The 24,767-nt window shown below is 42.8% G+C and overlaps 1 protein-coding gene across 1 annotated transcript in view; it reads left to right on the top strand.

Annotated features, from left to right (window-relative positions):
• Positions 1-24,767, top strand: part of UNC80 (unc-80 homolog, NALCN channel complex subunit) — a 162,193-nt gene that overhangs the window by 133,722 nt on the left and 3,704 nt on the right. The window contains exons 51-60 of the mRNA XM_081879748.1: positions 277-402; positions 3,507-3,630; positions 4,767-4,973; positions 6,127-6,311; positions 8,058-8,223; positions 8,774-8,953; positions 15,218-15,356; positions 19,282-19,338; positions 23,043-23,124; positions 23,826-23,937. Of these exons, the coding sequence (XP_081735874.1) occupies positions 277-402; positions 3,507-3,630; positions 4,767-4,973; positions 6,127-6,311; positions 8,058-8,223; positions 8,774-8,953; positions 15,218-15,356; positions 19,282-19,338; positions 23,043-23,124; positions 23,826-23,937 (1,378 nt within the window). The remainder of the gene's footprint in view (positions 1-276; positions 403-3,506; positions 3,631-4,766; positions 4,974-6,126; positions 6,312-8,057; positions 8,224-8,773; positions 8,954-15,217; positions 15,357-19,281; positions 19,339-23,042; positions 23,125-23,825; positions 23,938-24,767) is intronic.

The following is a 24,767-nucleotide window of genomic DNA, read 5'->3' as shown; positions in this document are numbered from 1 at the left end:
GTACATTCTTAAATGTACTGGTTTTCCCTGTGCCTTCTGACCAACCCCTCTGGTTAACCCTGTAGCAGTCCCTGTTTCCTCCCCACCCACTTCCTGTTAGAACCACTCCTTTTCCTTACTGGCCCCAGCTACCGCAAGACACTGTGGAGGACTCATAATCGCAGAGCAACCCCAGTCTTGCGCTACCTGAAGTGTGTACCTTACCAACACTGGAGGGTATGGCATGGATGGAATTGCAATAGTTGGTCATGGTGCTGTGCTGTGTTTGTATTGCAGGTGATGGGAGTAGTAGGACCTTCCAGTGTGGCCGATGGATTGCCCCTTCTTCATCTCAGCCCTTATCTCTCGCCACCTCTACCCTTCAGCACAGCTGTTGTCCGGCTTGTAGCATTGCAGATTCAGGTGTGACTGCCTTGCCTGCTCAGCAGGCTTTGCTTATCATGTGGTTGAGACACCAACTCATTGGTGCTCTTGTTTTCTGCGAAAGCTGGGCAAAAACTGTGAAGCAAAATGAAAATTTCCCAACAAATATGTTAATAGTTTGGAATGCCATGGCATTTAGCAATTGTCCAGATCCTCGGTGGGTACCAGTTTACCATAGCCCCACTGAAGTCACATTGGGACTATGCAGGTTTAAACCAACCGAAGAGCTGACACAAATGGTAGTTGTACTTCTCATGACTGATAGATAGATGACCATGGTTACTTTTTAGGCTTAGAACAAGAACAAAAGAGGTGAAGAACTGCAGGACTTGTATTGGTCATGGGTATGCAAGCTTTGAAATTTTAAAAAATTCTCACACTATCTGAAATGACTAGATCAATGTACGCTGATGATGTCTTATTGTTTTTTTTGCAATAAGAGGACCAGCTATTTTGCCACTGAAAATTCTTGTGTAATTTCAAACTTTGCAAACAAACTGTTATTAGTTGAATGAGAGATTGGTTATGACTTTTGAATCTTAGGATTTTTTGAAGTTCACATAAGGCATTCCTTTCTTTTCTAAAGTGTAGATTCTTAGATTAATTATTTCTGTCCAACTGTATTGAACTATTGTTGTTGTTATAGGACATTTGGGTAAACTGAACCTTAATTCAAATGAGACCACAGAAAGTATAAATGCATAGAGTAATTTTTTTTATACTAATCATCAAATACTATATTTACCTATCTTTAATATTGGAAATGTAATAATTTTGTTCAGTGAGTTACAGTGCTACTCTCTGACAAAATGCAAGCTGTGTGCTTTAGGTTTTTCAGGCTTCCATGTTGCCTGGACTTCTTTGTTGGCACCAATTTAAGGTAGTGAGGGGAAAGGCTCTCAGCTACTAAATGCAAAGGCAAGCTTTCAGCCCCATTTCCAGGTTTCCTAACAGCACTAGATTTGTGCAGAAATATTACACATATAGATTGGTCCACATGTGGAATGATGTAGTCCTTCTATGTTCTGACTAACCTACTGTACTTTGCCCAGGTTAATTGGAAAGGAATCAAGAGGGGGCTTTTTCAGAGTCTAGATGAGAGAGAGTCATGATAAAAGGGGTGGGGTGGGAGGAATAAAGAACCAAAGCACAGATTTAGAGAAATTGAAGCATATGCGTGACTAAAGAAAGATGTCAGTAGTGTATTTTGATTGAGAGTGGGGTCAGCTTTGGAAAAGTGGTGTATAATGTTTTAAATAAATACATTAACAGACCGGGGGGGGGCAGGGAGAGTTAATATCATACATTCAGTTTAGCTAGAAGTAGTCATGTCAGTCTGTGGCAGCAGATGTATGCACCTTCAAACATGTTTCTTGTTTTTTAGTCACGTACTCTTAGGAAATAATTTTGTAGTTCCAAGGTTATATGGATATTGAATTTTCAAAAAACAAACAAACAAACCCACAAAAAACCTAAGCCATTTCACAGTTAATATGTTTCAGATGGAGCTGGTACCTGTTTATCTATTACTATTAAGTTGCAGCAGTGTTGGAAATACATCATTATAAGATTCAAGTTGTTTTGAGAGTCCGTTCATTTCACATTCAAATCCTATGTGTGTGTATAGGCTCCAAAATTTGCATTGTATCTGTGCATTTTTAAAAATTCCAAACTCTCTCTGAGTCACTGTGTTCACTCCACTTTGATCTGTGTTTTGGGTTCTGAGCTGCTCTGTGTGCAATAAAGGTCTGTGGTTCCCCTGTTCTATGTAATGGGAAACATAACAATGGACATACCTTTCCCCCCTCTTGGCCAAAATAGATTAAATTTACAGGCACAGGAGCCTCCAGAGTAGATTTAGCCTGACAAATTGCAGACAAATAAGTCCAGGGGCTTTTTATAAGGGAAATAAAAGGGGTTCATTTTCCTCCATGATCCCTTAATTGGGAGTCTGAGTTTGTTTCTTTCTTAGCTTAAATGAATTAGGAAGTGTGTATTCTTGCTCATAATATTTAAAAACTTTAAAGTCACACACCAGCTTCTCTTTGGGGTGGTGTTTTTTGTCTTCTGATAAGCTTTTACAGGTCTCCAATAGGTCCTACAACTCTTCCTGTGAAGTCCTGAAGAGCTCTGTTGTAGTGCTAAAGCAGAGCAATGGACTTTTTTTAAGTGTCTAAATTAAAAAATAATAATCCTACACTGCTGTTCTTCAACAGCATCAAAATTCAGACCTCTAGTCTATAGTGCCCTGCAGGCAGTATTCCAAAAGGCCTCACTTATTGCAAAGCCCATGAACCTAGAGAAAAAGAAATATATAGGCAATACAGCACAAAAGAGCACAGAAACAGAATAACAGAGTGACATGACTTTGTGGGGACTCCGATCTGACTCAGGGAGGTATTGACATCATGTTTTGACTTTGAAGTGGGGAGATTCCTGAAACACCCTAATTCATCTCATCATTAAGCTCTCACACAAAGCCTCTGCACACCCCTAAGTACAATTCACACCTAAGATGTAAGTATTGAAGAACTTACAAACCTTGCTCAAATTGTGCTCTCAATATGCTTTGGACTGTAACTCCCATCACCACAGGAAGCACAGACATGACTCCATTCGCCACAGCAGCATTCAGCTGTGCTGGCTGGGACTGATGGGAGTTGTAGTCCAAATAATAATAATAATAATAATAATAATAATAATAATAATAATAATAATTTATTTATACCCCAGATTGGACAAAGCTGCTTCAGTTTCACGTAGTTTTTGTCACTGGCTAAGCCTTTCTGTTTCCAGAGTGTCAGAACACAATTACTGCTATTAATCTTTGGCATTTGGCATATTAAGCCTCAGGATCAAGCAAAACAATATGGGGCTTAACTCCAGATTTAAATTTAAGAGATTATGCTGAAACTGGAATTTGAGTCTTTTGTAGATGTCATCCAAGCTGGTGAACTCACCCAGATGTGGACACAGGGCATTGTGTAAACGAAGTGTTGATGGATCCCTTTTTCTTTGACTATACTTCACCCCTATACTCTACCAGTACAATATTTTAATTCTTTTTTATTATTACTGCACAGGCTTTGAAAGAAGATTTTCCCCTAAGCCACGTGATCTCCCCATTCACCAATCAGGAGAGAAGGGAAGGAATGCTTTTAAATCTACTGATTCCATTTGTGCTCACAGTAGGATCAGGAAGCAAAGGTCTGATTAACAGAAAGATTCTTCTGTTTCCCCCTCCCTGCTGCCTCTCCGAACCAGAAAATGTCTGTGCATCCGTCCACCTCTATGTTTCTTCTGCTATGAGCGTCCTTTCAGTGGTGTGTTGTCAGTTGGGCTTGTAGGGGACAAACAAAAGGAAAAGGGTGTTGTGGTGTCCTTCTTTTATTTCAGCTGTGTTTTCTGAATTCACTCTTTGACAGAGGAGCTCCTCTTTTTGAGATCAATGAAAGACAGAGTATCCTGGCAGAGCAAAAGCAAAAACAAAACACCCCACCTATGTGTAAGAAAGAAATGGAACCAAACTAGAAAGCCACACAGCTTCCACTTAAACTACTCTTCACTGAATTCCATGCCACTTGAGTGGTTCAAACTCTGCTTTTCACATTACAGTTAATTCAGTATGACCGATTATTTTCCAAAGGGCTCATTCACCTGAGCAAATTGTTCTGCCACACAACATTTTTTGTTTGCAGAATATGGCTAGATATATTTTCAAAATGAGAGCAAGAGCATCAAGTGATACTGCAGGCTCCCACCTCTCATAGAGTTTGTATGCATACTTAAAGTACATATGTATGAGGCTCATTTATAATTATATTTTGGGAATGATTCATGTTCTTACGTAGCTGCATTGTTTTATACATTCTGGATGTCCCGTGACTGTATTATAAAGTAGTTGTGTTCTTCGTTATCAATCAAGCCCTTCTAGGAGTCATTTCTTTTTGTTTTCCAATATTCTGTGTAGCACAAGCATATTTTTATGCTGAAAGTGTGACCCAGAGAAAAATGTTGAGAACCATTGCCTTGGGGTTAGTAAAGAAATAGGAAGGGTGTCCCCTCACCTGATCATATCAACCCTGGTGGGAACCTGTCCTTAAAAGTCAAAGGACAGTGAGAGGGTGGGGAAAGTGCAAGTGAGCATAAACATCATGTTGGTTAAAATTAGGTGCTGTGTATGTTGGTGTTGTAGAATAACCCCAACCTTTGCTTGCAGGAGGAGAAGGTAAAAGGGGAACAGTTGGGTGTGCCGAATGTTCATATTGCATCAATGGTGCTGAACCTGTTTGCTGGGTCAGCTCCTGACCTGCTCTGTGTCTTTTCCCTTTGGTGTCATGCAGACAGCCCTTGGCTGGAGCAGCCAGAGGTCCTCCTCCTGCTCCAGACAGTCATTAATATTTTGCTGCCACCTCGCATCATCAGCACTTCCCGCAGTAAGAACTTTATGCTGGAGAGCTCTCCTGCCCACTGCTCCACCCCTGGGGACGCAGGGAAGGACTTGCGCAAGGAAGGGCTAGCCGAATCCACTAGCCAGGCAGCCTACCTGGGTGAGTGAAAGCTTCTGCCTGCCAGAGCTGAAACAAAAAGAAAGAAAGAAAGAAAGAAAGAAAGAAAGAAAGAAAGAAAGAAAGAAAGAAAATAAAGGAAACTGAGAGCTGGTGCATGCATGCTTTTCTATCTATTGATATCTATTGATTCTATCTATTGATTTTATGTGACATTTCATCATTTGACGTCTTAACACTTGATGGCTCACAGCTGAACATGTAAACTGCTTCCCCTGAAGAGCATCATGTTTGAGGTGACATTTGAGTGATCTAAAAGCTCTAGCTTGGATCCTAAGTAAAGTCAAACTAAGGAGGTTCACTGGAGAAAAGTTTCCTTTCTCTGGTTGGCTTGCAGGAGGTGTGCAGAACACAGGCCTCCTGTGTGCCAGTCACAGATAAGAACTTTGGGCCAGTCATGTTCCTTCTGGTAAGGTTTGGAAGGTCTCCAGCCCCTCCCTCTTATTCTGATCAGGAGGATGTTTCTCATACAGGGGCTTCTGCACATTTATCTCAGTTTGGCTGACATATTGCACCTTCCAGGCCACAGAGGGTGTTTTTTCTTCTTGGTTTGTCTTCATATTGTCTCCTCCTTCCTTTCTTCTTCCTTCTACCTGCTCTGTCTTACACTCAGCCACAGAGGGAAATCTGGAAGGAAATCCTTGGAAGCTGCTGTGACTGCAATATAAATCACATGCCGTCTTCTGGGTGGTGTGGATGTATGTTTAACCTGTTATATTCCGGAGGCCTTTTGCATGCCCACCAGAAAGAGCATAAGAAGAGTCATGCTTGATCAGGTCCAGCATCCAGTTCTCAGTGCCCAGCTAGACAACAGTGGGGCCTGTTTGCACTCTTTCCCCCCTCCAAAAAAAATGAAGCATCTCAGAGCTTCATCAGGAGCTCTGCTGAACAATGTAGACGGCTGCTGGTGGAGGAAGAGGGAACAGGAAACTTAAATTGTTTTTATGAATTTATGACTAGACTAAAAGTCGGAGTAAGAATTATAATCAATAAACAACATTTTGTCTGCTTTCTGGTGAAGAGCTTGAAGCTGACGAAGAAAGGCTTTGGGCATGCTAACGTTTATGTATGCAATTGTTGCATGTATTGTCACCACATAGAACTTTAATTCTTCTAACATTTGTTTCGCTTTTAGCTTTGAAGGTGATCCTTGTCTGTTTCGAGCGTCAGCTTGGCAGCCAGTGGTATTGGCTAAGCCTGCAGGTCAAAGAGATGGCTTTGCGAAAAGTAGGAGGGCTTGCTCTGTGGGATTTCATCGATTTTATTGTTCGCACCCGAATTCCTATCTTTGTGCTTCTTCGACCCTTCATTCAGTGCAAGGTAAAGCTACTTTTAATGTTAATCGCCATTTCCTTGTGAAATGACATTGATAAACCAGATGGGGGGGGAGGAGAGAGGAATGCTTTGTTGTAGTAGCACTCTCAAAAGTGAGAGAGTATTCCTTCGATACTAAACAGGCTTGAGTACCCCTGTTGTTTGCCTCGAAGAGCAGGAAACATTTCAAAGGTGTTGATTCTCTAGACCAGGGGTAAAGGTCAGGGTAAAGGTACCCCCTGATCATTAGGTCCAGTCATGGATGACTCGGGGGTTGCACGCTCATCTCACTCTGTAGGCTGAGGGAGCCGGCGTTTGTCCGCAGACAGCTTCCGGGTCATGTGGCCAGCATGACTAAGCCGCTTCTGGCGAACCAGAGCAGTACACAGAAACGCCGTTTACCTTCCCACCAGAGTGGTACCTATTTATCTACTTTCACTTTGACATGCATTCAAACTGCTAGGTGGGCAGGAGCAGGGACCAAGCAATAGGAGCCCACCCCATCAGGGGAATTGGAACCGCTGATCTTCTGATCGGCAAGCCCTAGGCTCTGTGGTTTAAACCACAGCATCACCCACGTCCCTTGGACCAGGGGTAGTCAACCTTTTTATACCATCTGCCCACTAATGCATCTTTCTTGATGGTAAAATTTCCTTACCACCCCCAGTGCTCAATGGAAGGAGGATTCAGCTTGTGCCGTAGAACCCCCTACTGCCCACCTAGAATCCTGAAACACCTGCTAGTTGGCGGTAGGGACCAGGTTGACATCCCCTGCTCTAGACCAAGGGTTTTCAACCAGTGTGCCATGGCACCCTAGGGTGCCTTGAATGATGGTCAGAGATGTAGTAGGCAACACTGGCCTCTGTCCCTCTTTCCTGCCTTCTGATGCCCTCTTGCGTCTCTGCCTCCCCAAGGCTTGCACAGCTGTTTGTTGTAGCAGCCCTGGCTACAAGCTTCCCAGGCAAATGGTGCCTCTGGAGCTGGCCAAGGAGTGCTGGTTGTCAGGAGCTGAGGCGGTGTTAGAGTAAGCAAGCAAGTGAGGGAGCCCAGTCAGCCAGTCCACCAGACCTTGCTGTTGGGAATGGATGGACAAGTGGGAGACTGGGCAGTGACCCCTGTATGGTCTCAAGCAGAGAGCTGATAAGCCCTGTTACCTAAGATCCTTTCAAGTGACGAGCTTAGAATCGAAACTGAGGTTTATGCAAAGTGGGCATTCTGCCTTTGAGCTATGGCTCCTCCTCTTAATTTTAAAGCAGTATTTTGATGGTGTTTCTTATTTTTATAAATATAAACTTTATAAACCTATAAATATAAACAAAACCAGGTGGCATTAAAAAAACGGAACTGGCATTACAAAACTGAACCAATATCTTTGTTGAGTGTTACAAGGATCACTTGCAGAATCACTGAGAGTGTTGACTTAAAACTACCGGTAACTGGTTTTGTTTTGAGCCAGTGTGGTGTAGTGGTTAAGAGCGGTAGTCTCGTAATCTGGGGAACCGGGTTCGCGTCTCCGCTCCTCCACATGCAGCTGCTGGGTGACCTTGGGCTAGTCACACTTCTTTGAAGTCTCTCAGCCCCACTCACCTCACAGAGGGTTTGTTGTGGGGGAGGAAGGGAAAGGAGAATGTTAGCCGCTTTGAGACTCCTGAAGGGGAGTGAAAGGCGGGATATCAAATCCAAACTCCTCCTCCTCTTCTTCTTCTTTTATTTTTGTTCTTCCTGGATCTTCCTGACCACCCTCACCCCCAGTTGCTAGCCCAGCCAGCTGAGAATCATGAAGAAATGACTGCTCGACAGCACATTGCTGACCAGTTGGAGCGGCGCTTCATCCCACGCCCTCTCTGCAAGAGCTCTCTCATTGCGGAATTCAACAATGAGCTAAAGATCCTCAAGGAGGCTGTGCATAGTGGGTCAGGTGAGGAAATTGATGGATAAAAGCCAGTTGAGAAAAGAGGCACCTCAGATAAGAACATACTACACTAATCATCACTTAACCAACAGCACAATGCTTTAAACCACATATCACTTCTAAAACTGAAATTGGAAAGGATCAATAATTTAACTTTTTAAAGCTTTTGTAAAATGTTACATTGGCATCCCTTAAGGTTGAAGTCCTGCAAAGAAATAATTGCCACCTGGATGGTGGTGAGACAATATCTTCTAAATATATAGTGTAATTGAAAACCGGTGGCTACCACTGGTGCCCATCAAATAATGGTGAGATAAATGTCTTACATGACATTTATTCAATCAGTCTCAGGGAAGTGCTTCTTGTAACTTCATAGTATCATGGAATTAAAGTAAGTACATTAGGAAAGCTTCTCTTTACATTGCCTGCACTTCCAATGGCTCAGAATCTGCAGATCACTGACCCTCCTCCTTTCGTTCCTGCTGTGGAAAAGAACTAAGTCTTGCCAACTTTCATTTTAATGAACACCTCTTTTCCGCCACCTTAATTTGATCAGCCTACCAAGGTAAGACTTCCATCAGCACTGCAGGCACCTCTACCTCTGCATACCGACTGAGTCTCGCCACGATGTCGCGCTCCAACACTGGCACTGGAACTGTCTGGGAACAGGATAGTGAGCCTTCCCAGCAAGCTTCCCAGGATACTTTAAGCCGGACAGATGAGGAAGATGAAGAAAGTAAGTACCCAGCATTGCAGAGGTGATGTGGCAGCAGGCCTGTTTCTTTAAATCTGGATCCCCTGCAGTCATCTAAAAAGCCAGGGGCAGAGGGAGATGCATTGGGAGGTGTGCACAATCTTTCCCCTGAGTTGAAGCATTTTTACTCCCGGAGGAGTTTATATAAGATCAATAAAACAAGGCATTATCTGCCCATAGGTTTATAATGTAAGATACGTCTTATAAAGGGCTTTTTTTCAGCCAGAACTTGCTGGAACTCAGTTCTGGCACCTCTCAGGTGGGCGCCATTGCCATTCTAAGAGAACAATGGAGGTGCTCATGGTGAGTTCTGCCACCTCTTTTTCTAGAAAAATAGCACTGATCTCATAAAGCGGGGGCGGGGGAGGATGGAGAGGAAAAGAAGTAAACAAGCAAAGGCAGACAGGCAGGCAGCTGTTCTTAAAGTTACATACTACTTCTTATAATGGCCAACTGGAATGGAAACAGTTCAGGGAAAGGAGATGAATGGAGCTGATATCTCAGCAGAGCAAGTGGAAATACTCTGCTCCCCTTCCCTTCCTCTGATGCAATGGCTGCGGCCAGGTGACAGTGGAGGGACGAAAGAGCCTGGGGTCTTTCAGCAGAGCTGATGGAGTGGCCGTGTTCCATCTATTGCTCTGCTGCAACCTCCCAGCTTACCTGTCTACAGTCTTCTTCTGGCATAGATTTTTTCCTTGCTGTGCTCTAATACTAGAAATAATCATAGAATCATAGAGTTGGAAGAGACCACAAGGGCCATCGAGTCCAACCCCCTGCCAAGCAGGAAACACCACCAGAGCACTCCTGACATATGGTTGTCAAGCCTCTGCTTAAAGACCTCCAAAGAAGGAGACTCCACCACACTCCTGGGCAGCAAATTCCACTGTCGAACAGCTCTTACTGTCAGGAAGTTCCTCCTAATGTTTAGGTGGAATCTCTTTTCTTGTAGTTTGGAACCATTGCTCCGTGTCCGCTTCTCTGGAGCAGCAGAAAACAACCTTTCTCCCTCCTCTATGTGACATCCTTTTATATATTTGAACATGGCTATCATATCACCCCTTAACCTCCTCTTCTCCAGGCTAAACATGCCCAGCTCCCTTAGCCGTTCTTCATAAGGCATCGTTTCCAGGCCTTTGACCATTTTGGTTGCCCTCCTCTGGACACGTTCCAGTTTGTCAGTGTCCTTCTTGAACTGTGGTGCCCAGAACTGGCCACAGTACTCTAGGTGAGGTCTGACCAGAGCAGAATACAGTGGCACTATTACTTCCCTTGATCTAGATGCAATACTCCTATTGATGCAGCCCAGAATTGCATTGGCTTTTTTAGCTGCCGCGTCACACTGTTGGCTCATGTCAAGTTTGTGGTCAACCAAGACTCCTAGATCCTTTTCACATGTACTGCTCACAAGCCAGGTGTCACCCATCTTGTATTTGTGCCTCTCATTTTTTTTTTATTTTTTTTTTGCCCAAGTGCAATACTTTACATTTCTCCCTATTAAAATTCATCTTGTTTGTTTTGGCCCAGTTCTCTAATCTGTCAAGGTCGTTTTGAAGTGTGATCCTGTCCTCTGGGGTGTTAGCCACCCCTCCCAGTTTGGTGTCATCTGCAAATTTGATCAGGTTGCCCTTGAGTCCATCATCCAAGTCGTTGATAAAGATGTTGAATAAGACTGGGCCCAAGACAGAACCCTGTGGCACCCCACTAGTCACTCTTCTCCAGGATGAAGAGGAACCATTGATGAGCACCCTTTGGGTTCGGTCAGACAGCCAGTTACAAATCCACTGAGTGGTAGCATAGTCAAGTCCGCATTTTACCAGCTTCTTTGCAAGAATATCATGGGGCACCTTGTCAAATGCCTTGCTGAAATCAAGGTAGGCTACATCCACTGCATTCCCTTCATCTACCAGGGTTGTAATTCTGTCAAAAAACGAAATCAGGTTAGTCTGACATGACTTATTTTTCAGAAATCCATGCTGACTATTGGTGATCACAGCATTCCTTTCTAGGTGCTCACAGACTGTTTGCTTAATGATCTGCTCCAGAATCTTCCCTGGTATTGATGTCAGACTGACTGGGCGGTAATTATTTGGGTCCTCTCTTTTCCCCTTTGTGAAAATAGGGACAACATTTGCCCTCCTCCAGTCTGCCGGGACTTCGCCTGTTCTCCAGGAATTCCCCAAGATGACTGCCAGTGGTCCTGAGATCACATCTGCCAGTTCTTTTAATACTCTTGGATGCAGTTCATCTGGCCCTGGAGACTTGAATACATCTAAACTAGCCAAGTATTCTTGTACTATCTCCTTAGTTATTCTGGGCTGTGTTTCCTCTGCTGAATCATTTGCTCCAAATTCTTCAGTTCGGGCATTGTTTTCTTTATCAGAGAAGACTGAGGCAAAGAAGGCATTGAGGAGTTCAGCCCTTTCTGTGTCCCCTGTTTGCATTTCACCATCTTCTCCTCTGAGTGACCCCACTGTTTCTTTGTTCTTCCTTTTGCCACGAACATACCCATAAAAGCCTTTTTTGTTGCTTTTAACCTCTCTAGCAAGCCTGAGTTCATTCTGTGCTTTAGCTTTTCTGACTTTGTGTCTACACGTGCTGGCTATTTGTTTGAATTCCTCTTTGGTGGTTTCCCCCCTTTTCCATTTTTTGTACACATCCTTTTTTAATCTTAACTCAGTTAAAAGTTCTTTAGATAGCCACCCTGGCTTCTTTAGGCACCTTCCATGTTTCCGTCTCATTGGTATTGCCTGAAGTTGTGCTTTTACTATCTCCCTCTTAACAAACTCCCAGCCATCATGAACTCCCTTTCCTTTTAATATTACTGTCCATGGGATCTCACCCAGCACTTCCCTAAGTTTTATGAAGTCGGCTCTCTTAAAGTCAAGAAATTGAGTCCTAGTATGCTTGGTTGCTCCTTTCCGCTGTATAGTAAACTTCAGAAGAGCATGATCACTCGCGCCTAATGATCCTTCCACTTCTACCCCACTAACCAGGTCATCAACATTGGTTAGGACCAGATCTAAAATGGCTGTTCCTCTTGTTGCTTCTCCCACTTTCTGGACAACGAAGTTGTCTGCAAGGCCAGTGAGGAATCTGTTTGACCTTATGCTCTTGGCTGAGTTTGACATCCAGCAAATATCCGGGTAATTGAAGTCCCCCATTACTACTATCTCCCTTCCTTTTGCATGTTTGGCCATCTGTTCCAGGAAGGCATCATCTATGTCCTCCGTTTGGCTTGGGGATCTATAGTAAACTCCCACAATGAGGTCCCTGTTATTCATCTCTCCCTTAATTTTGACCCCAATGCTCTCACTTTGGCTTTGAGGTTCTAAATCTTAGATCTCTTCACAGGTATACACATCCCTGACATATAACGCCGCTCCTTCTCCTTTCTTGTCTGGTCTGTTTCTCTGAAATAGATTGTAACCCTCCATTATTACATTCCAGTCGTGGGACTTATCCCACCAGGTTTCAGTGATGCCTATTATGTCATATTTAGTTTGCTGTACCAAGAGCTCAAGCTCATCTTGTTTATTACCCATGCTTTGCGCATTATTGTACAGACATTGAAGTCCATTAATCATTCCCCCGTGTCTCTTATTTAAGGATTTTTTCCTCCCACCACTAGGTCTGCGTGCTGTTTGCTCCATTTGGTCTATGACATTTGGATGATCATCTTCATCAATTGATAGACTCCTACCTTCAGGAGCACTGTCTTCCTCCCCCACATTAGTCAGTTTAAAGCCCTCCTGGTGAGGTTTCTGAGATTTTTGGCAAAAACATTCCTCCCAACCATTGTGAGGTGCAGCCCATCTCTTGCCAGAAGTCCATCTTCAAGAAACTGCAGTCCGTGATCTAAGAATCCAAACCGTTCCTGTTTACACCATTTGCGAAGCCAGCTGTTCACTTCCACTATTCTTCTCTCTCTCCCTGGGCCACGTCATTCAACTGGGAGGACAGATGAGATGACAATTTGTGCATTTAATTGCTTCAATTTCCTGCCCAGAGCCTCATAGTCTCTTTTGATCTTCTGGAGGCTATTGCTTGCAGTGTCATTGGTTCCCACATGAACCAAGAGGAAGGGGTATTTGTCAGTGGGTTTTATGATTCCTTGCAGTCGTTCAGTTACATCTTGGATCTTAGCCCCGGGGAGACAGCACACTTCCCGAGACATCTTGTCAGGCCCACAGATCACTGCTTCTGTTCCCCTCAGTAGGGAATCCCCTATCACCACTACACACCTCCTCTTAGATTTGGATGGGGTTCTTCCGTGATCTGTCCGTTCCAAGGTCGCCTGTACATTCCCTGAGGACTGACTTTGCTGCTCGTCTTCATATACCTGATCGACTGTAATGAGGGAGAGATCCTCAAATGGAGTCTGCTCTTCGTCTTCCATTCTAGGGGAGAGGACCTCAAAGCGATTGTGTATTTCTAAACAATCAGAGCGAACCCTGGGCCTCCTACTTCTTTGAGTCACGTTTCTCCATATATCTGGCTCCTGTGTTGGTGAACTAGCCTCCTTCTCAGGGGAGTCCCCTGTCTCCTCCTTGGTGGAGACGGTGTGCTCTGTTGCTTCCAAGAAGAGCTCCAGCTCTCTAATTCTTTGGAGCGTAGCCACACGTTCCTCCAGTTGCTGGACTTTGTCTTTTAAGAGGGCAATCAACATGCAATTGCTGCAGGTAAAACTGCCTGCAACCTTTGGCAAGATGGCAAACATTGAGCAGGAACCGCAGGCGACTGCAGCTGTTCCCTCACTCTCCATCTTGAGAACGTGTCGTTGGGGCTGGCTACAGTGGTCCTCCATCATAAGAAGCGTGCAGACAGGACAAGTAACTCCCCCCCCCCCAAAAAAAACCCTAGGTCTCCCCCAACAAACGTTTGAGACTAGCTCCCCTAAATCTAAAGATAGAACAAATTGCGTGCGCCGCTAGGCGTGCGCCGCTGCCCTGCAAGCTCTGATAAGCTCCTCCCACAGCTAATCACCTACCTCAACAGAAACCCTGCCCCCTCTGACCTTTGCACAGGGAAAGCAGCTAATCAGCCACAAGAAACACACACAGGAGAAAAACCCTTTTAATATTATTAGGGAAACTCACCTGGCACTTTTTATTATTTATTATTAGGGAAACTCACCTGGCACTTTCATATACACCTTTAGGTACCAGGTGAAAACGTTACTGTTCAACCAGGCCTTGTTCTTTTAAATGTGTTTGTGGGAGGGGGGTTATAGGCTTGTTTTGTTCTTGTTTTCATTATGCATTTTGTGATTTATGCTGTGAACCACCCTGTGATCTTTGGATAATGGGTGGTATACATATTTATTAAATAAATTTATTCATTCATTCATCTAGGAGAAAAGCACTAGGCAGAGGGGCTACAGGGAGGTAAACTGCCATCCTGCCTCTTCCCTTTATTACTGAAAGTGAAAATTGGCCCTCTGTTTTCTGTATGGCTGCTACAGATACAAACACAGATTTAAACACATGGCTGTTGCGCTGAGATTTACCCATATGGACAATTAAATGGTGGACACATATTAATTTAAATTATACGGACTAAAAAAGCAATTAAAAAAGAAGATTAATCTTTTTCTTAACAAATATTGCCTTTATGTACATTATTTTGAACTTAGATTTTTATATTTATACTTCTTATATTTGAGAGGGTTTACAAAAACACTTTGATTATTTTTATCTTGGGGCTGAAATTTTTGTATATTTGTAGGATTTTGCTGCCATTTTTACACTTATATTAGGAAGGGAAGACTCTTCCAGTTACAACTGCTACAAATGCTCTGCTGAAGTTCGAACTAAGGCGGCAAGCTTTAATTTATTTCATTTTTAGCTGATTATTATTAAAAGTAGATTTAAATTACTCAAGCTGAGGCTGAAAAACAAAACAAACAAACAAACAAACAAACTGGTTTATACTTCTTGAAGCCATTTTCATTCTGGTATGTAACTAAGGTCTGCAATCCAGTACACACATAACTTGGGACTCAGTCCCATTGAAGCCAGTAGGGCTTTCTCCCAGAAGGCTTTATTATAGGGGTAAAGCTTGTCCCTGTTTTGACAGCTTGAATTTTGGCAGCCATGAAACTATTAACCCCAAAAGCTATATGTGAAACAATTTACCATCTGTTGTGGTGGTGGTTGTTGTTGTTGTTGTTATACCCCAGCCACTCTGGGTGGCTTACAGCAGATATTAAAACATCATGTGAGAGATTCTTCATCCTACCCCCTCTAGATGATTCCGTGAGCATGCCCAGTGTGGTAAGTGAACAAGAAGCATACCTCATGGGTGCCATTGGGAGGAGGCGATTCTCCAGCCATCTCTCCAGCATGTCTGCACCTCAGGCTGAGGTGGGCATGTTACCCAGCCAAAGGTAACAATACGGGCTATTTCACACTTCCTGACATCTCTCACAAGAGCAGAAATTACGAAGGTATAATATAGTGTTCAACACATGGGTGTTTGGAGAAGAAGAGTTGTCACAAGGTCAAATAAAATTAGAAATGAGGCAATGCAACATTGGCTTTATGTTAAAATGTGTATGGTGTAGGAACTACTGTTTTAATCCTACGTATTAGAAACTTATACATGTTTTCCTTGATACTTATTAGTGAGGAATAGGTAATTTGAAGAGAGATTGTTGTTCTTGTTAACTTTCCATTCCATGACCTAGTCTAAGTTACAGATATGTTCTGCTAAATCAGAGCCTCACCTGAAGGTGCTTGTGAATGCAACATTAAAAAAAAATAAAAACATATGGATCACTATCTTGGACAGATCTGTCCATCTAGCTGAGAAGTAGCTGAGCTACTTCTATGGTCCTACAGCTAAGGGGTCCTACTTTTTGAACTAAATGTTCTTTTGTTGCATTTGCACAGAACTTTAGGCACTATGGTGTGTGGCATATTGAGAACATTAGGATGACTTTAAAATGTAAAGTGAGATTTTAGACAGTAAGAATGTGTAACCATGAACTGTCCCATACCTGCTGACATAGGAAAAGCTAACTGTGCTCATGGTGCATGGGTGTGGGGGGGCGTGTATGCAAGAGAGAGAGAATTTGGGGGTTTTAAATCTAGCGGTAGCCCAACTTTTATATTCACTTGGCAATCATTGGAAAATAAATTGATACTGATCCCCAGTATTCCCCCTCCATAGCCTAGTCTTGTTTTCTTACAGTGGATTTAGAGAACCAGTTGACATGGTGATAAATTGACACAGTAATTAGCCAGGTTTTTTTCTCTCTCAACTGCTTATGCATAGTGAAAAAGTAAGGCAGAAAGATGCAACATGAAACGGAAAGTTTTTGCAACCATGCTGCCATCACGTGAAATCCATACCAATTTGCAGTCGCTCTTGGGGCCACTTAATGCACGTGTTGAGCATTGGTGCCTGTATGTTTTCTCTTAAGAGAGAGAACACGGGGGAGGAATAGGGCTTTCCCGGACTTACCTTTCTTCTGCGCTTTCTGGGCATGATCCATGCTCCGGAGCTTTCCCCATGAAAACTCGCTTTTTCAAGCTGAATCAGAGCACATGGCATTCTGCAGAAAAGCTGAATTGCTGTTTGTTGGACTTCAGCATTAAAGAGTGAAAACCCCAACGCAGTGCTTTAAAGTGCTGGCCTGTGTGGCATGAGCGGGGCAAAAGGTCAGTGTAGATAAACTCTTAGAGAAACCTTCCCCTAGTGCAGAGGTAGGCAACCTAAGGCCCTGGGGCTGGATGTGGCCCAATCGCCTTCTCAATCCGGCACGCGGACGGTCCGGGAATCAGTGCGTTTTTACATGAGTAGAATGTGTCCTTTTATTTAAAATGCATCTCTGGATTATTTGTGGGGCATAGGAATTTGTTCATTCCCCCCCCCCAATATAGTCTGGCCCACCACATGGTCTGAGGGACGCTGGACCAGCCCACAGCTGAAAAAGGTTGCCGACCTCTGCCCTAGTGCCATGGACCTGATTCAGTTTATGTTCTCCCCCTGGTGGATGCACAAGAAATGCTTATCACGTTTCTCCTGTGTCTCACCTAGTTTGGTCATCAGAAACAATCCTTGATGGCTGACAACTGTGAAAGAAAGAGCAGTCATTGTCTATTGACAGGGCTATAAGCTTTCCACCTTAAGAACTTGCCTAAATTAAGTTCAGCTGTAAAGCTATTTGTAACAGTTCTACTAATGTTTTGCTGTACTGTAAATCACACTTGTATGCTATGACATCATTAGCCTGGTAGCGCTTGAAAAGTGTATTTACTAAAACTGCAAAGTTTAATTGGTGGATTGCTCAAAAAATAATTGATTAACTGGTGAGAACGTAAAGGCACACTAATATTTGCAACTGCTTTGGTCATGGTGCATTACTGTAAGGCAAAGTGAACAGGAGAGCCCTCGTCCCCTGGAGAGTCTTCAGGGCTCCAAAGGAGGAAGAGATTCTGAAGCAGGCTGAGCCTTCCTCCTGGAAAAAAAAATCAGGTTTGATATTGCAGACAGCACTCCCACACATCCCTGGGGGGAGAGACGCTTGGCAGAAGGCGGCAGGTGAGGCATAAAGTTTCATGGAAGCAGCCAAGGGCTTAGCCATGGTGCAGCTGCACCACCTAAATCAAGTACAGTGGTACCTCGGGTTACAGACGCTTCAGGTTACAGACTCCGCTAACCCAGAAATATTACCTTGGGTTAAGAACTTTGCTTCAGGATGAGAACAGAAATCGTGCTTCGGCGGCGCGGCAGCAGCGGGAGGCCCCATTAGCTAAAGTGGTGCTTCAGGTTAAGAAGAGTTTCAGGTTAAGAACGGACCTCCGGAATGACCCGAGGTACCACTGTAAATAAATAAAAATACTTAACTAACTGAGCAACTGCATCACAGATAGTTTGGTTCTGCCCCCCCCCGTCCCCCCCCCCCCGTTCTGACCTCCCTAACATAAATCCTGGCTCTGCCCATGAGGATCTTGCAGCAGTGAAGCCTTGATAGGAGAGGCTCTGACTGTAGGAGATGAACAGGCTTGATATTTCCAGCCCAAAATATCAAGGAGGGAACCAAGAACGCTACTGCAGTGTACTTGGCTATTTGGCACCCTGTAGCGAGTCCTTAGTTTTATTAGCAGAGATCTAGCCTTGATAGGAGAGGCTCTGACTGTAGGAGATGAACAGGCTCTGTGACAGAAGGCTCTTACTGACCCACATGATATTTGTGCAGGTGGCTGCCCCATTGCCACAGCCTGAGCTACAGAAAAAGGAGCTTAGTGTTTAACTATGTTTTCCTGTGCATGTTTTGGGGGGAGGTGGTGGTGGGGAAAGTGAGGTTCTTTAGGTTCCAATATTACACTGGTCTTCCATTCCACATACCCTTACCTACAGGAGCAGGTCGCCCTCATTCAGCTGTGTGTGAGGCTCTTAGGGTTCCTTACTTGTGGGAAAAATAATGTTGGAATGAGTGGGCCTCATGGGTAAGTTTAAAATGAGAAGGGGGTTGAGTCCAAAACATATGAGAAGCTTTGGTGCCTATCTGGTCATGGCTGTCCAGAGGAATGCTGTCCTGTAAAATGATGTTGAGGAGAAAGGGGGTCTGAAAAGAAAGACAGTAAATAGAATAAAAACGGGACACGAGGGTTTGAAGATCACTCCATCCTCATTTCTTTTATTACAATGCCACCTAATTGTGATGTATTGTAAAAATCAGGATATTTCTTTGCATCATAACTTCTGTCTATAGGACACCCGTTAGAGTAAAAAGCAAGTCTTCTGTCCAGGTATTGGTTCTAGGGGTCAAACTGCACATCATGTTCAATGGATAGTCGGCAACTATAACTGGGTTTTAAAAAATAACGTAATGTAAAGTGTGGTGGGATCCCAATTTTCATCTGAACTATAGGGAATGGGGAGGTTTAACCCTTCTCTTTCCACTTATGATCCACATGAAAATTGCACCACCCTGCTGCAGGTAGCTTTGGGGGAGGGGAAGATGCTGCTGGTGCCAATGGGAGCTTTTTCCCAATGCTAATTTTAGCAGTTAAAAACAAACAAACAAAAAGCTAAGTAGGTAATGGATAAACAGTGTCCCAGTGCACATATACAACATGTGTTGTATTACATTTTTAACCACCACAATATAGTTGCTGTCTACACATTAACCAAAAATCTAGTTTGACCCTAACTTCAGTGAGTCAGCTTTGAGACCAACTTTACTGTTATTTTTTCCCTTTACTATCCTTCTGATACTTCTTTTCTTTGAACACAGAGACGGTTGCATGCTTTAAAAACATATTTTCTTCCCTAAATGCTTCACTTCCCCACCCCTCCTGCAGTGAACCTAATGTCCTCGATGACTCCCAAGGCCTGGCAGCTGAGGGCAGCCTCTCTAGGTACAGTGTTTACCCTACCTGTATGTCAGTGTCTGTGCTGGGAACAACCTGCTCCCTATATTCACTGTCTTTCCTTACTCATCCTCAGTTCTCTCCCCCTCCATTCCTGTTCCTTGTTCTTCATTATCAGGCCTGCAAGTCAAACGTGCAGCAACCCTAGTTCAGTTGAGACTATTGATTACTAGTAACCTTTATTGGCAAAAAAAAAAGCGGGGGGGGGGGCGGGTTCCATGTGAAATAAAACTTGTCACACCAAACTCCTAGATTATCTGTTGCAGGACTTTGTCCGTGTCTTTGTAGCTTTTACTAGTTATCAGATAAGAGTCTTCTCTTCTCTTCTCTTCTCTTCTCTTCTCTTCTCTTCTCTTCTCTTCTCAACAAAGGGCTCTATTTCTATTTCTATTTCTACATAACACATCAGTGTTAATGGGAGACAGTGATTTTTAAGTATTTTTGTTGCTATGTATTAAACACCATGTAATGTAATGGTGGCCCTTGCTAGAATACTAACCATTGATCCTGCTGTGGCATTCAAATCATAATGCAGCTCATAATGACTGCTGCCACAATACCATAACTGTTGTAGGATCTCTTAAGATGAGTGACTGTTAGGACTGGACTGCTACACAAAGTTCAGGGAAGCAAGAGAAGGACAATAATGAGTAAAGGACCATTTTAACTAAATGGAACTATAGAAAAACTCATTGAATAGATTATAACAGTATTTAAATGCTTTGAAGACTGTGTCAACAGTTCTCTCATCTTCTTTGATGCCAGGTAAGACAAAAGGAAAAGTTTTAAGCTGCAAGAAGATAGGTTTAGGGAAAATACCCAAAACTTTTCACTAACCCCTTTAAATACGTGAAAATATAAACTATTGAATTTTATCCTTTGGAGATCTTCATGTGGAAACTGAGGAAGAAATTCAGCGTTGTGCTATTGCAAGCATTCCTTCTGTGCAAACACCATCACTCCTGTGCACTGTTCTGGGGGTTCCCCCAGCAGACACACCCCAAGCTTATTTCAGAGGCACAGGAGTAGGAGAGAAGGGAAAGCCCCAATGTGCAAGCAGAAAGCCTTGCACAGGGCACTGCTTTGCCTTACTGGGTTCATTAAGTGAATCTTGACCTGAATGACTATTTGTCAGGAACTGTTTAGCTATATTCATACGAGCCAACTCCTAGGGGCCGAAGGGTCTTCAGCCCCCCAATAAAATATCTGAGGGGGCCAGGGCCCCCAAAAGTTAGTGGGCATTGCCTTTCAAATGGTGTTCATGTACCACGTCGTGATGCATGACACCCCCCTCCCAATATTTTACTCAAGTGGCATCCCTGGCTATATTTATTACATAGTGAGTTCAAAATTTTAGTTTTTAATTACACTTCCAGCAAACAAGTTGCTGCAATGCATTAATTAAACCTGTGCAGCATCTGTCAGGTTCCTATTAATCATTTTAGTCACATGTACTAATTTCAATAATATGGGAGACCTTTTTTTAGCCGGTGGTTTACTAGATGGTTTCAAAATCTTTGGAAGTTCACTGAAGTGTTACTTAAAATTACTTACTTGCATCTTCTGAGGCAGGTCTTCCCTACCAAAGTAATCTGCTTGCAGCTTCGTACAGTAGCCATATCTGGGTGTTAAAGCCATCGCATGATTAGAGTTGCATGTAGAGACTGGAGGGATCTGTTCGCTTATTCTGCTACCCTCTGTGGATTGGAGGGGATCTGCTTCAGGGAGTCTGCTGCCGTGGGGCGATATACATAGAACTCTGCATAATCAGGGAACACAACAGAGGGGTGGGACCTACTGTTCTCTCAACTTGCCAGCTCTTCAGTGCCTGGACAGGGCTACAGATAGGATTAAAGCTATTTCTTAATGGTCCATCTAGAGAATTTTGTTCTAGGACAAATGCTATGTAAGAGAGTCTCCGCACTTGGCTGGAATTTTCCTTAGTGATACTCTTTACCTCTAGCGGGATCCATTGGGAGAGAAGGGTTGTTGTTTTCTCATGCTGTCATACTAGACCCAGGGGCCACACTCTATGTGGCTCATTTCGGCTGCCTGCCTGAGCTACCTAAATTGGTTTGAAGTGCCTATATGCAGTGTGTGGCTGTTCTCTTTATGGGTCCTGTGTTTCCTTCCTTTATTTTGGCTTGCTTCCAGGGGCAAGCTACAAAAAGGTTCCTGAGAAGGGATGACGTTCCTTCCTTCAAGCACTAGGAGGAGCTAAGCCAACCTGGGTCCAGTATGACAGTACAGAGAGTCCAACGGATCTATTCCTTGCCATCTTAGTTACAACCCTTACATTTCAACTTGGCAGAAGAGATTCCCTTTGACCATTTTGGAAGGGTCAGCCACTCTATATTTAAGATTCTTCTCTGAAAATTCCAAACCCTCCCCCAAGATTAATTAATTTTCAAAGAGCATCTCTCCACCCCATGCCCCAGCTTGCAAAAATCATTGGACTGAAGACTTCTGCCCAGCACTAGGTGAGAGATAGATCAAAGAACATATACACCACATAAATACGAAGCATTAATTCTTCCTCTGGCGTAAGATCAATAGCACTATTGTTGCTGATGTGCTCCAAGACCATTAGAATTTTGATAACTTATAAATGTTGCTTTATTTGGTTCAATTTCTTAAGCTGCAATAAACAAGAACCATAAGTATCCATCAAAGTTAGGGAAGATGGGGGTGGGGAGCCTTTTTCAGTCCAGACATCAGCAAAATCTATTTCAAAGTCAAATACTGAATAATGCATGTCAAGGCTTGTTAAGGAGATGTATAAGGGACAGAATTAAAATGTACTGTAATCAGACAATGGCAAAGTACTATCTACTACTGAAATTGTCTTCATATTGCTGTTCTTTCAACTAGAATACTGGCAGGCATTCCCTGTTATATGAACAGTTCTTATTGGATGGTATAAACTTTATACTATAAAGTAATGGAAACAGACAGGGAGACATTGTTCTAGTTTGCAGATGAGTGCTGCAGTAGGGTTTTGTGCCTGCTTAATTATGGAACTATGTTTGTTCTCAATTCAGAAAATTTGCTTTCTGTTGAGTCTGTTAAATTCATTTTTTGAAGACCATGATAATGCTTTTTCTAGGACTAGTGCTTATGTTAATCACTATCCACAAAGAAACTTGAGCCTGCAAGTATGTGCTCAATGTGATAACTTTTTCCATTAAGTCTTGTGCCCATGACATGAATTAATGCTTTGTCAAATGTGTTCATCATTCACCTTCTGAACTAAAATTATAAATGATTAAGCGGTAAATTAAAAATCTAACAGGAAGGAAAATGTGTGTTTCCAACTGTTGCCTAGTGTCTGGAAAAAAAAAAAAAGACATTAGGATCATAAAATGAAATCCTTTTATTGACTTGCCTTCATCCTTCATGGCATGGGGAGCAGAATGGCCATTGTATAATGGGATGTATTATTGCATGATTTTGAGTTCAGTTTGCGAGACTGATACTTTCCAATATATGCCCTACTCTTGAATGTCATTACTCTTTTTATCCTAATACTCTTCATATCCTAATTCCAAACCTAACAGATACTCTCCCATTACCTTCAGAGGTGATGTGATCTTGGAAGCTATTTTATCAATATGTTTAGCAACGTCTGCAATAAAACAAGTCTCTTGTATATGTTCTTCTACAGTAGTGATAATGCTTTTAACACTTAACAGGGTAGCAAGCGTGCAGAGTGAACCTGGACACCACAATCTTCTTCTACAGCAACCATTAGGGAGAAAAAGAGGCTTGAGGCAGGTAAGTTCATAATACGTTGGTAGCCTATTGGATGAAATAATTGGTTACATTTTGTTCAGTAGAATTTGCTTGAAAACGAAGTAGACCATATCAATGTTAAGCATTGGGTTTATGAAACTGATTGTGATGTATGCCTGTTTCTGTGTAGAGATTGCATTGTTCCAACAAGACAACAAGGAGGAGTGTACAGCCCTTAGGAGCACATGTTTAATCACTGCATTTCATTTTCATTATCTGCATTAAAAATCTCAGACACTTTTTAAAAAAATGCAGGACATGGTGAGAGATTATCTAATCTGTCCTAGCAATAACAAGACCATATTAAATAGTGTCTCCCTTGTTCTCATATTATCAAGTAAAATTCTAAAAGGTACAATTTTGTTCACCTGCCTTGTTAGATCAAATATAGAAAACAAAATAAATGTATCTACTGAAAAAATAGGGCTATACAGTAGCTCACATTTAACTTGTGAGCATTCAGCTTTATGTGCACGGCAAAAAATTAATAAATAAAAGGGGTATGACTTTGGCAATCCCACTTGCCATCGAATGTAAAAGGTTTTGACGATATGTGATTTAAGCTCTTTAGGCACAATCCGCAGAACATAACTCCCACATATGTTGCAGGCTTACTGTCAAGTGAGATGTATTGCAGAACCACATTATTGTATTTCTAACTTTGTTCCTTCAATGCTTTGCAGCTAAGAAGGCCTCTTTTATCACGTCAGAAAACACAGACGGAACCTCGCAGCCGTCATGGTGCACGTCTTTCTACCACACGTAGAAGCATACAGCCCAAAGCAAAACCAACTGGTAAGGAAACATTTTTCCAATGCTGTGGTTTCATTTTTTAAAGCTCCTGGTGAGGAAAGCAGTGGTGAGCTAGTGAACCTCTGCACATGTAACAGGGTGCTCGCTTCCTCACTGCCTGCTTCGCACCCATAAAATCTGCTGAAGAGCCCTCCAACCCTCAAAAGCAGATTTTGAGCACTCTCCCAGGTGCAGTGCTATGTGCTCACCCAAAACTCTACTACCTTCTCTTTCCTCTCAAAAACAAAATGGTACTTTCCACCTGTATCAGAAAATGATCCAGGTACACAGCCACTTGTGTGCCTGTGTGGAGTAAATGTGGAGCTTAAGAATATGATTCAACATAAGATCATGTCTTATAAAAGATGGGATAATGTTTGCTGTGCTCATTGTGGAGATGGAATGGCATTGCTGCTGTAGGTCCAGAAATCCAAACTGCCATCTAAAGGTGGGCAGTGTTGGCCAACTATTTCTCTCCATTCATGTTGTGGTTCAGTGATACACTTTGAAGGAAAGGCAGGGAAATTCTCTGCAATTTATGTGGGGGTCAGTTGTAACCTAAGTTCCTCCTCCTATCGTGAAAGTTATCTCTATTAATCTCTATTGCAATTACTTGCAATAAACTTGTTTAGGATCCGGATGCTAATTTATTGTTTCCTATCTGTATTTATTTATTTATTTTAATCTGTATTGGGGATTTTCATTCTGGAGCAGGAACAAAGCATGATGATGTTTTTTCCTGTGTGCTACTGTACTGATTATCAAATTATGTATTATTTTATTTTGATTTGTTGTGAGCCACCTTGGCCTGTTCCATGAAAAGATGACATAAA

The sequence above is a fragment of the Podarcis erhardii genome, assembly GCF_964252035.2.
Source record: "Podarcis erhardii genome assembly, chromosome: 1".
NCBI classification, from domain to species: domain Eukaryota; kingdom Metazoa; phylum Chordata; class Lepidosauria; order Squamata; family Lacertidae; genus Podarcis; species Podarcis erhardii.
The sequence above is the reverse complement of the archived record's forward strand: the minus strand, read 5'-3'. Positions and strand labels throughout refer to the sequence as shown.